General features: G+C 46.4%; 1 protein-coding gene and 1 non-coding gene across 5 annotated transcripts; both read left to right on the top strand.

Annotated features, from left to right (window-relative positions):
* The first annotated feature begins 2,733 nt into the window (after positions 1-2,733).
* Positions 2,734-10,755, top strand: MAGED2 (MAGE family member D2). 4 transcript variants are annotated; one of them, XM_077145916.1, is made up of 13 exons: positions 2,734-2,861; positions 4,353-4,425; positions 4,532-5,023; positions 5,647-5,955; positions 6,075-6,138; positions 6,404-6,483; positions 6,971-7,065; positions 7,734-7,813; positions 7,908-7,950; positions 8,266-8,328; positions 9,508-9,622; positions 10,023-10,423; positions 10,624-10,755. In XM_077145916.1, the coding sequence occupies exons 2-13, from the start codon at positions 4,378-4,380 to the stop codon at positions 10,631-10,633; spliced, it is 1,800 nt and encodes a 599-aa protein (XP_077002031.1). In that variant the 5' UTR covers positions 2,734-2,861; positions 4,353-4,377; the 3' UTR covers positions 10,634-10,755. The 4 variants fall into 4 exon arrangements, with proteins under 4 accessions (XP_077002031.1, XP_077002030.1, XP_077002033.1 ...); XM_077145915.1 differs by lacking the exon at positions 2,734-2,861 and adding an exon at positions 3,397-3,520; XM_077145918.1 differs by lacking the exon at positions 2,734-2,861 and adding an exon at positions 3,397-3,520 and having other exon boundaries at positions 10,023-10,435.
* On the top strand, positions 9,201-9,328 carry LOC143672376 (small nucleolar RNA SNORA11). Its single transcript, XR_013169829.1, has one exon. It is a non-coding gene; the product is annotated as a small nucleolar RNA SNORA11 (small nucleolar RNA).
* Positions 10,756-12,042: the final 1,287 nt, after the last annotated feature.

The following is a 12,042-nucleotide window of genomic DNA, read 5'->3' as shown; positions in this document are numbered from 1 at the left end:
CCATACTGGGGAGTCAGTGGGATATTGTCTAAATTTTATCAACTAAGAAACAGAGGATATGTATATTATCTAGAGTACTGAAGGGTATTGCCAGTAGAACTAAAAATAATAATAATAAATGGTTTAAAGATTGCTTCTTGGGAGTGGGATGGATGGGGAAGATTGAGGCAGGGACTGTTGGTTTTTATCATAAATTCTGTACTATTTTATTTGTTGCCACATATATACATTGCTGTAATAAAAATCAAATGCTAACTTTATGTTGATATTACAACACACAAATAATTATATATCCTATGATGCCTTATGACAATATCAAAATTGGCTTTTGGCTATTCAGTTAGACTCTCCCCTGCTGTAAGTCACCTAGCAAATGTTTATGAAGAGGATCAGAAAGGATATTTTGACACTTAAAATGCTGGAGATAGTGGCTAAGGTAGTGTGTCTGGTGTGAAATAAAGTTGGTGGATGGGGAGCAGGAAAGTGGTCAGCTGATGTCACAAACTTGGAGGAAGCAGCAATTTAGAGAGAGAGGAGACAAGAGAACAAAAGCCTACCTTGAATGCCTGGGAATGTGTGAGTATGCGCATGTTTTAAATTGTCCATGGAATATATGGACTCATGATATTTCACTGTTTAGTAAAGGCCATCAAGCAGAAGGCTTTGTGGCCATTTGAATTACATCGAATTACATGTAGGAAAGATATTGACTATTTTTTCTGTAACTGACCACTGTGCTGAATTTTATTATGGTTTTTCATAATTTTTAAGATGATATTCCTGGGTTTTCCAGGTTAATTAATGACAATTTTGTCTATTTTCCATTATTTATACATTTTATTTTGTTCTCTTGCATGGAGTTAATTACTTATGTGAATCTAATATGTGTGATGGCTTAGAGCTGTGCACCCTAGAAAAACATGTTCTTAAACTTCATTCATTCCCATCAGTGTGAACCCCTTGTAAATATGACATTTCAATGAGGTTACTTCAGTTAAGGTGTGTCTCAGTTGGATCAGGATGCGTCTTAATCCTATCACTGAAGACCTTATAGGGAAGGAAGGCCAAAATGGTAGAGAAGCCACAGGGAGCAGCCACAAGCTGGAAATCAACAGAACCTGGAAGAGTAAAGGAGAGGCCTGGAGAGGCCTCCATGTATATTGCTATGTGACAGAAAAGCCAAGGACCAGCGATCTCTTGCAGCCAGCCCCAAAACATAATTGTCTTCTGGGAGAAAGCATTGCTTTGACAACTCCTTAATTTCGGACTTCTCCTAGTCTCCAAACTAAGCCAATAAATTCCCATTGTTTAAGCCAACTCATTGCATGGTATTTGATTTAGCAGCCATGAAACAAAATAATGTGTGATTAAGTCATCATTTCAGATCAATAGCAGAGTGGATTAGTTTGTACATGATATATGGATAGTGATTATGATTTGGGGACATTAATAAAACTGAATTCCCTACCTCACTCCTTTTACTAAAGCAAATTTTGGAATGATAAAAATTTTAATGTAAATAATAAAGCCATAAAAGTGATTGAAAAAAACAGGGTGGGCCATGGTGGCTCAGTGGCAGAGTTCTCGCCTGCCATGCCCGAGACCTGGGTTTGATTCCCGGTGGTCACCCATGCAAAAAAAAAAAAAAAAAAGTGATTGAAAAAAACAAACAGGAATTGTTGTAGTTTAGGAGTGTGGAAAGCATCTCTAAGCATGATGCAGAACCCAGATATGATAAAGGAAAAAAAACTGATATATTTGAGTAAATAATAAACTATTTTGTATAGCAAAAATGATCATAAATAACATGAACAGTATTTGCAATATATGCAGCGCATAAATATATGAGGACATTATTGCTGGGAATGTTATTCCATGTATCTTTTGGGCTGTAACTTGACAAATTTTGTATCAAAATGGAAGACTTTTTGTAGCATTTGGGTTAGCAAAACATACCATAAATAACAAACATATTTGACATAGAAACATATGCTAAATACCATTGGTGAAAGTATTATTCAGTTTAATATTTTGGGGAGGCAAGTCTGCAAATCTTGTATTAAAATGGAAAACTTTTCTAGTACTTGACTTAGCAATTCCACTTCTATGAGTTTATCCTACAGATACAAGCACAATTGCAGAAGGATACAGATACAAGAATTCTCCTTGTAGCATTGTTTGTAATAACAAACAAAAATAAAACCAAAAAAAAGGAAGCAATCTAAATGTCCATGGATACTCGGCTGGCTAAATAAATTATGGAGCAAGTATATTAGAAAAGATCATGCAGCTAAGAAAAATGTGAACTGAGATAGATGTTCAGAATATATAACTGGAAAAAATCTAGTTCACGAATGACTAGTGTACCATTTGTGTACCATATAAGTGTGCCATTTGTGGGGGGAAACCCAAGTAATAAGTATATGAATAGAAAAAGCTGGTGGGATGCATGTCAAAATATTGAGTGGTTATTTCTGGGGGATGGGATAAGGGCAGTACTTCACTGGTATGTTATATATTTCTGCATTATTAGAATTTTCACGACAAGACAGTACCTTTGTAATAAGGTAAAATAATGATATAAAAATAAACAAATTCAATGAATGAAGGGCTTTGAGGGGGTGGTTTTGGTTGGAAAGGCTTCAGACCAAGCCTAGTACAGTGGCATAGGGCTTTGGCGTCAGACAGCCTTGAGCCGGGCCCCATTGCCCCACCCCCGAGGAAGGCGAAGGGTGGGGTGGCAGGGGGCTGCGGAAAGGGGCTGGGCTGGGCTGGGCTGGCTGCAGCTTTAGCCCTGGAGTCTGAGACTTCGAGAAGGACTGAGAGAAGGCAGACGCATTCCGGACTCGGTCGCGGACTAGGTGAGGGTCGTTGAGATTGGGGTTCCCTCGCAGTTAGACAGTGGTTCCAGCTTCTTTGAACCCATAGCTAGGCAGGTGGGCAATTCTTACTGCAGCACTGCAGCTGGCGGAGACGTGACCCGGAGTGGGGTGCAGCTACGACGACTGATAGAGTAGTAGGCTGTAGGGACTGGGGAGTAGAGAATAGCGGGTGAGGAGGGGAAAAACCGGGAATCCGGCATGTCGGGTGGGGGACGCGGTGTACGACGGGGGAGGGGAACACTGAAGGGGAATGGAGATCCAGAGAAGAGAATAGGGATGCACAGAGGGATTAAGGAATAGTGGGGGGTGGGGGAGCATAGGTAACACGGAGGAGGATGTACGGAATGGAAATAGAAAATTCCGTGGGGGCAAACAGAAAACGTGATGGGGGAATAGGGAATACGGAACGAGGGACTACGGGGGTGGGGTGGGGAATAAGGAATGAGGAGCAGGGAATGGGGGAGGGGCAGACAGGCTGGGACTGAGGCCCCCTAGGGAGGCGGAAAGGGGCGGGACCACTTCCGGCCTGAAGGGGGGAGGGCAGTCTTCGAGTTTCGGAGGGGCTTGGAGAGATCGCACGCAATTTGGGGCTTGTAGGAGGACGAGGTGAGCTGGGCCCAGCTTCGGATCAGAACCGGGTAGGTGTTGGCCCCACCCTCTGGGATCTGGCGAAAACCTGCCATAAGCACCGGATCATACTGGATCCGTCCGGCTGGGAAGGGAAGGCACTGGACCCGGTTTGGCCCGGCGCAAGATGGAACCACTAGTTCAATACTGATCTGAGGAGGGGGATGTATTAGGGAAGGGTCACTTTGCCCTATTTAGAGGGGGGTGTGTTAGGAAAAAGGGCGGGACCAGGAGGCACTGTGGACCTGGTGGGGTGGGTGTAAGTTGGGGAGGGGCCGGGGCCACCAGACACTGGGATAATTTGGGTGAGAGGCTTGTTGGAGACGGGGCGGGAACTAATGGTACTGGAAACCTGGAGAGAGGCGTGTGTTGGGAAAGGGTGCTGGGCTGAGACCATTACCAGCGCGCATGCGTACTATGGATCGCTAGAAAGGGGCGTGTAGAGAAGGGCCGACCGGGAGACGGGCCTGCTGCCGAGTGCGCATGTGCACGGTGGACCGCAAAGAAAGGGCTTGTGTTAGAAAAGTAGGCGGAGCTGAGATGGGCCTTGCAGCGGACGCGCATGCGTACTATCGACCTGCGGCTGGGGGTGCATTGGGAAAAGGGGCGGGGTCCTTAGAGCTGCCGCGCTGGCACATCTTCCTGTAGAAGGGGAGGGTGCGGCTGCGGAGAATTGGGCTCTAGACGCTCTGGATTCCTTTATCTGAGAACGAAGTCGTTGCGGTTGGGGATGGGGGAGGTGTGGGATTGGGGCCCTAGGGAAGGTGAGGGTCAGCCTTAAGCAGAAAACGGAAGAGTACGTTCAGTGAGCTCTGCCGTTGACCTAGGCTTTCTTTCCTTCAGGCTCTTTTGCTAGGCAATTTGAGAAATGTCTGACGCAAGTGAGAGTGGTGGTGCGGGTCCATCCCATCTCCAGGTGAGGCCACCTCTTGTCCTCTTCCCAGCCCTGGGATTTTTGAGCCATTTGCCTAGTTGGGGGTGGGGAGAAGGTTCTTGAACTTTCCGGCTTCCTCTTCTTGCAGGCTGAAGAAGCTTCAGAAGAAAACAGCCTGATGATGCAGACCCTATTGACAGTGACTCAGAACTTGGAGGTCTCAGAGGCACCAAAGGCCTCAAAGACATCAGAGGTCTCAGAGACCCTAAAGGTCTCAAATACCCCAGGGGCCTCAAAGACCACAGAGGTCTCAGAGGCCCCAGAGTCTCAGGAGGCAGCTGCTACCCAGGCCTCATCTACCACTCAGCTTACTGATACCCAGGTTCTGGCAGCTGACAGCAAGAGTCCACCTGCTGACACTAAAATGCAGAATACTGACTCGCAGGCTGTGACAGTACCTGCCAGTGAGCCCAAAGAGGTCAGCTGTATGGGTAGCACCCAGGTCATTACAAAGGCCCTGGAAACTGAGGCTGCTGCCTCTCAGGCTCTGGCAGATAAACCTGAGTCTGAGGATACAGCTGCCCAGGCTCAGGAGAATCAGGATACCCGGCCCAAAGTCAAGGCCAAGAAAGCCCGAAAGGTAAGAGCTCTGTAGTTTCCACCCTGGCGTTTCCATTCCCCCTGTTGGTTCATTTGTTATATAAAAAGTTACCAAGGTTCCCTGTGCTCTTCAAGACTGTGGGAACACTGAGAGAAATGTGATATAGTTCGTATTTTCAGAGAACTTACATTGGGGGAGAGATGAGATATGAATATACTTAGTTGCAATCTGAATATAATTCAGTTTATATTTACCATGTGTTAGGACTTGAGCTAGGCACATTCACACAGGTTATCTCATTGAATTTTGAAGGTAACTCCTACCAGTTAGGGATCATAGTCTTAGTGTTATGGAGAAGGAAGCTAAGCCACAGAGAGATTAAGTGACTTGTCCAGGGTAGTACAGGCAGAGCCAGTAGTGGATATAAGAAGAGAAGAAGCCTTACGTCCCACCCTTGCAGTGTTTCTGGCCTGGTGGGGAGATTAAACTCCTGCCTGGAAGTCAGTGAAAGACAAACTCAAGACTCTGTATGACACCAGAGGCTAGTGAAGCAGGCTGTTATTATGGGGTGGGGTTGGGGAAGCTTCCTGGAAGTCTCAGCATGAGGAAAAATGACCATCTGCTTCATCTGGTGATGTTGAGCTCCCTCTTTGTTGATACAGGTGAAGCATCTGAATGGGGAAGAGGATGGCAGCAGTGATCAGAGTCAGGCTTCTGGAACCACAGGTGGTCGAAGGGTCTCAAAGGCCCTAATGGCCTCAATGGCCCGCAGAGCCTCAAGGGGCCCCATAGCCTTTTGGGCCCGCAGGGCATCGAGGACTCGGTTGGCTGCTTGGGCCCGGAGAGCCTTGCTGTCACTGAGGTCACCTAAGGCCCGTAGGGGAAAGGCTCGTCGTAGAGCCGCCAAGCTTCAATCATCCCAAGAACCCCAAGTGCTGCCACCTCGGGATGTAGCCCTTTTGCAAGGCAGGGTAAGAACTCTGGCCGTTCCACTCTGGTTTTTCTACTGCATTGTCTGCCCTCTGCTCTGCCATGCTCTCAAATCTTCTGGAAACATATCTGATCTTTCCATCTTTTCCTCTTCTCTCAGGCAAATGATTTGGTGAAATACTTGCTGGTTAAAGACCAGACAAAGATCCCCATCAAGCGCTCAGGTAAAGCCTTACTAACCATCAGCTCTCCCTGAACTCTGCTCTCCATTGCCCTCTCTCCCATGTGCTGGGGGCATCCTTTGCTCTTATGCTCAGACCAGTGTCCTCCCGTAGTTCTACTTTGGCAGTGCTCGCATTTGTGTTCATTAGCACAGAACCGTGCTACACCACCCATAGCATGGTTGGCAAGGGTCTATAGCTTGGGCAGGGCATGGGGGCCGCCTGGCTTCTCTTCAGCCCAGGTGCTCGCAACACTCTCCCCTTGCAGACATGCTGAAGGACATCATCAAAGAATACACTGATGTGTACCCTGAAATCATTGAACGAGCAGGCTATTCCTTGGAGAAGGTGAAGGGGTAGCCCTGGGGGATGGGCACAATGGGGAAGCCCTGAACAAAGGTGTACATGTCCCTTCTGGGAGGGACCACATATACTTGCTAATCCAGCCCTATCACTGGCAAGATGGTAGCCTAGGGAGGGGCATAGACTAGCCATGAATTACATAGCCAGTCAGAGGTAAAAGCACAGCTAGGACCCAGTCCACCCAAATTCTTAGTTGTGGCTTCTGTCCACTATTGGACGCATCCTGTGATGTATTTCAGATGATTACCTCTCCCTTCCATTCCCCATTCTCTGTCTCCTTAGATTCCCATTAATTGCATAGAAAACAGTAGTGCATTTATTCCGTGATTACTGTGTGCCAGGCACTTAGCTAAGTATTTTACATGCATTATCTCACTTATTTCTGACACTCAAAACCCTAGGTACATGGGGAACTGTGGTTGGCTAGGAAGCTGAATTTTTTGGCCTCATGAGGTGTTCTCCCCATCCATAGGTTTTTGGAATCCAATTGAAGGAAATCGATAAGAATGACCACTTGTACATTCTTCTCAGCACCCTAGAGCCCACTGATGCAGGCATACTGGGAACGTAAGCTGGGGAAGGGATTGGGTAGAAGAGGATTTTCTGTTTTTGTCTGTTACTATCCCTTCCATGTTTTCTCTCTTATACACTCTTAGAGAGTCAGGAAAGACAGGGATTTAAATGCTCTATTCCAATTCCTGCGTAGTTGGAGCCCTACACTCATAGTGGTGCCTGATTTTGAAGGGTATAGAATAAGTCTGGGCTAGGGCATTCTTGTCAGGTTTTTTATCCCTCCAGAAGCTTCCCAGAAGAGCAAGCCTGCCATTGCTTGTCTCTTCCTGCTGTGTGCCATGCCTGGCTTTGTTAGAGTCTTCTCACAGGAGGCTTCTTGGTGTGGGTAGGTTATGATGTTTGAAGGGCAAGAGAATCATCCTTGGGGCTGTGCTTAGAATTCTGTTAAGGTTAAGGGTTCTTGGAGAAAAAGAAGGGACTCATATTGACTGAGTGCCTGTGTTGTACCAGATTGACAGGCATTCTCTGTCGTCTTGGAAGGAGGAGGATGTTATTTTTCTCATTTTACTGATTGGAGGCTGGTAAAGAGTGCTTTACCTAGGCTCACCTAGAGCTTGGAACATAGACTAGGCAGAATCTGGGAGAAACTAGCCTAGTGAGCTGACTGGTATGACCTTTGCAAATGGCTGTTTGGCATAAACCTCTCTGTCCTATTCCTCTAGGACAAAGGACTCACCCAAGTTGGGTCTCCTCATGGTGCTTCTTAGCATCATCTTCATGAATGGAAATCGGTCCAGTGAGGGTGAGTGGCTGGGCCTGCAGCTGAATGGGTGGCCATGGTCTGAATTCCATGTGTTCATATTCTGTCCCTTGTCCTTTCTTGCCTCCCCTTGCAGCTGTCATCTGGGAGGTGCTACGCAAGTTAGGGCTACGCCCTGGGTATGATTGGGCTCTCTCAGCGCTTGCTGTTCGTGTTGTCCTTTGGCAGGAGAGGATGGTCCCAGGATTGCATCAGCCTGGTGGTCTGGTGGAATGGGTGGGAGGTTCCAGATGGGGTAGAGGGCCTAGGGCTCTGACCTGGGTGGATGGGGAAATGGTCCAGAACTCTCTGTCCCTGTCCCCCTCTCACTGTCTCTTGGACTTGTATGGAGCTTCCTCCCTGTGCTAGAAATCTCTTTCCCGTGTTAGAAATGCCTCTGCCCACATCTGGGAAGTGCCATGGCCCTGACTGTTGTTTGTTTCCTTTGCTGTCAGGGTGCATCATTCACTCTTTGGGGATGTGAAGAAGCTAATTACTGATGAATTTGTGAAGCAGAAGTAAGTGGCTTTACCTGGTGTTAGTGTGTTTGATGTAGTTTGCCAGTTTCAGAACTGTTGAAGCCATGGTGTGTGTGTGTGTGTGTATGTGTGTGTGTACATATGTATATAGGTAAGTGGTTTGTGTGTGTGTGTGTGTGTGTGTATGTGTGTGTACATACGTATACAGGTAAGTAGGTTAGTAGGTTATTCTAGGATCAGTGACAGGCAAAAGGAGGTCATGTTTCCTGACCTCTTACATGCACATTCACATTTAGTTTTAAAAACAACTTTATAAGGAGGGATTATCAGCAGCAGTATTGTACATTTAAGGAAACTGAGGCTCACAGTGCTGAAGTTATTTGCTCAGAGTTACAAAGGTAGCAAATTGTGTTTAGAGTTGTATCTAAAACTTGGCTCCAACACTTTGGTTCTTTCTATTATGCCAGTCAGGGCATCATAGAAATTAATTTCCATAAAGAAATACCACAGAGTAGTAGGTTCAAGCAGTCAGTTACTGTGCTAGGGATAGGGATTATACATCTCACTTCATTTTCATAACAACTCTGCAGACTACGTGCTGTCATCCCATTCCCATTTTGTAGTAGAGAAACTTGGAGCTCAGAGAGACATCTCTGAGCATGGCCTATTCAGTCCTGGGCCATGAAAAGTCAAAGCTCTTCTGACTTTCTGGCTAGTGGCCACCCAGTCCTTTGTCCTTGTAAAACTTGTGTACATTCACAAAACAGACCACACACAGAGACACATGATCAGGAGTTCAGGATTATACATGGAGCATGCTACTCTTGGTTGTCTGTTACTTCCTTTTGCAGTCTTATTCTATAGTGGACGTTTCTAGGGCTTTGCCAGGCTATTGATGAGACTCTTTTATTGGGGTGTGCTCAGAGCAGGGGGCCTGAAGAATGACTCCTCTGTTTACAACACACCCAACAGGAATCTGGGTTCATTGTGACAAGGGGCACAATACTTGTGGCCTTCTCTGAACAAATGCCCTACACATGTCTCCTGTGCACCTCCAAAGGATTTCTGGGGAGTACTAATGGAACAGAGCTTAATATTGGAGGAAAAACTGCAGTATTTAGTGGGGTTGTTTGCTCTCTAGAGTCTGTTCAGTGCATGCATGGGTGGACCAAGGGTGGTCTTAGTTAGAAATAAAGGCCTTGAATCTCTCTTTTCAAGGTATCTGGACTATGCCAGAGTTCCCAATAGCAATCCACCTGAGTATGAATTCTTCTGGGGTCTGCGCTCATACTATGAGACCAGCAAGATGAAAGTCCTCAAATTTGCCTGCAAGGTAATTGGGGAGCTGCCCAAGCTTGATACAGAGAGTACAGGTTATCCCTGGTTGGAGCAGGCTGTGTGCAAAGCAGACTGCTCTTTATATATGAACAATATGAAGCCTCTGTGTCACATCAAACACTGTCAGGTACTTTGGCTGAATCATTTAATTTTTACAACTAGTATGTGGTTGCTGTATTGCAAATGAGAAAACTGAGGCCCAGAAAGGTTGTTAGGTCACATGTTCAAGGTCACAGAGCTAGTAAGTGTTAGGGTGGGGATGGAACATTGGAAGCATAAATGCTGTTAGTATTTGTTGTACTATTATTATATATAACATCGTATGGTGCTTAGCATATAGTAGGAGCTCAGTCTTCTTACTGTGATCTTTCTAATGATTGTTATTTCCAATTTAGGTACAAAAGAAGGATCCCAAGGAATGGGCAGCTCAGTACCGAGAGGCAATGGAAGCAGATTTGAAGGCTGCAGCTGAGGCTGCAGCTGAAGCCAAAGCAAGGGCTGAGATTAGAGCTCAAATGGGTATTGGGCTCGGCTCTGAGAATGCTGCTGGGCCCTGCAACTGGGATGAAGCTGATATTGGACCCTGGGCCAAAGCCCGGATCCAGGCAGGAGCTGAAGCGAAAGCCAAAGCCCAAGAGAGTGGTGGTGCCAGCGCTGGTGCCAGTGCAAGTGCCAGTGGTAGCTTCAGTACTGGCGCCAACCTAACCGCCACCCTCACATTTGGCCTCTTCGCTGGCCTTAGTGGAGCTGGCACCGGCACCAGTGGCAGCTCTGGTGCCTGTGGTTTCTCTTACAAGTGAGATTTCAGGTATCTATATTAGTTTAGGTGGGGGAAGCTGGGGCTCATGGGTATGGGATGAGGAGCTGGATTGTTATAGGAAGGCCAGGGTTGGATGATGATACAAAGAGTATGGGAAAACACTGCTTTTGGTACTATGTTCCTCTGTATAGTGGATATCAGTTGACTTTTTTATTTTCTTTTACTTGTGTTTTCAGATATTGCTAATCCCAGCAGTTTTTCTCTTCGAGCCAGGGTGCATCCTCATAAACCTATTCAGCACAGCACTCTAGGCAGCCACTATCAAGCAATTGAAGTTGACACTCTACATTAAATCTATTTGCCATTTCTGGGTTTATTGCATTTTTTTGATGGGCTTTCATGTTTTGGTATCACATTTAAAAATGAATTGAGAAGGTTTCCGCCTGCCTAAATCTGCGCTTAGTTTGAAGTAACATTGTTGGATTCCCAGGAGCAAGGTTAGCATGGCTCTCTGAGATAGGTAGGGCCCATTACCTAGCCTAATGGTAGGTAGGATTTCATGGGGTAGAGTCATGGGAATTGTAGGCACAGAGGAAACAGTTTGAAGAAGAGCCCTGAGGTGGGCAAGTCTAGAGCAGAAAGCAGAGACAGAGAAGCCTGGATATCAAGTATAGTCCCTCCTTTTGAGGAATTTGGATGAGACAGGAAGAAGAACGAGGTAGATATCTAAAGAGAGAGATATAAGAACAAGGGAGGATTTTCTTGGGAAAGGAAAAAGAGACATGAGCAGGGCTCAAGTATAGCCCAGGCCCTGAGATGGGAGGGAATGGGTTGCCAGAAGGTCTGGGAAAATGGACTGTCTAGAAAAACTTGGAGAGGGGGCTGTGGAAGAATGCCCAGCAGTGGGGAGGTCCCAATAGAGGGTGTTTTTTGGTGACCCCTTCCCCATGGCAGGGTGCTCAGTAATTTTGGTGTAGGAGTCAAGTGTTGCTTTATTCCATGGTTTGTGTTCTACTGTTTGGGACTGGCACAGGGACTCATGATTTAAGGGCAGTGGGTGTATGAGCCTGTATCTTCAGTACTGTGTCTGTACTACCTGACATTGTAGGTGCGTGTTGTAGTTGAAGAGATGGGCCATGGAACTCAGGCAGACTTGGGGAGTAATGATGAGAGTGTGTGCTATCCTGGAGATGGTGCAGGGTCTGTCGACAGGAGTTTCAGTGAAGTCCATGAACAGGAACAGCACATAGTGAATATACTTGAGTGCCCAGTATGTGATACTTTCCTCTTTATCCTGGGAGGTGGCATTGAGAGTGCTGGAAGGACAAACTAGGGGGTAGTCAGATGGTTAGACAATGAGATCATTGCATTTATGAAGACAGAATGCAAAGGGCTCTGGGTGATAGCTGTAGGAGAGAGATGACTGTTCCTAGAGATGAAAGGTTAATGGTTTGGGAGACCAGGATTTTGGTGTGTTTAGGTGGATAGTGAAATCACCCGATATAGTGGCAGGAGTCAGGGTAGAGAGGAATGATGTGAGCCACAGGCTAATGTCCCTTCAGTGTATGGTTGAAAGTATCTCCCACTTGCACTCTCTGCTAAAGGGCAGGGCCCTCAGGCAATCAAAGATACACCACCTCCCTATTTTTGGGATT

The sequence above is a fragment of the Tamandua tetradactyla genome, chromosome X, assembly GCF_023851605.1.
Source record: "Tamandua tetradactyla isolate mTamTet1 chromosome X, mTamTet1.pri, whole genome shotgun sequence".
NCBI classification, from domain to species: Eukaryota; Metazoa; Chordata; class Mammalia; order Pilosa; family Myrmecophagidae; genus Tamandua; species Tamandua tetradactyla.
Note: the sequence above shows the minus strand (reverse complement) of the source record. Positions and strands in the feature narration are given on the sequence as shown.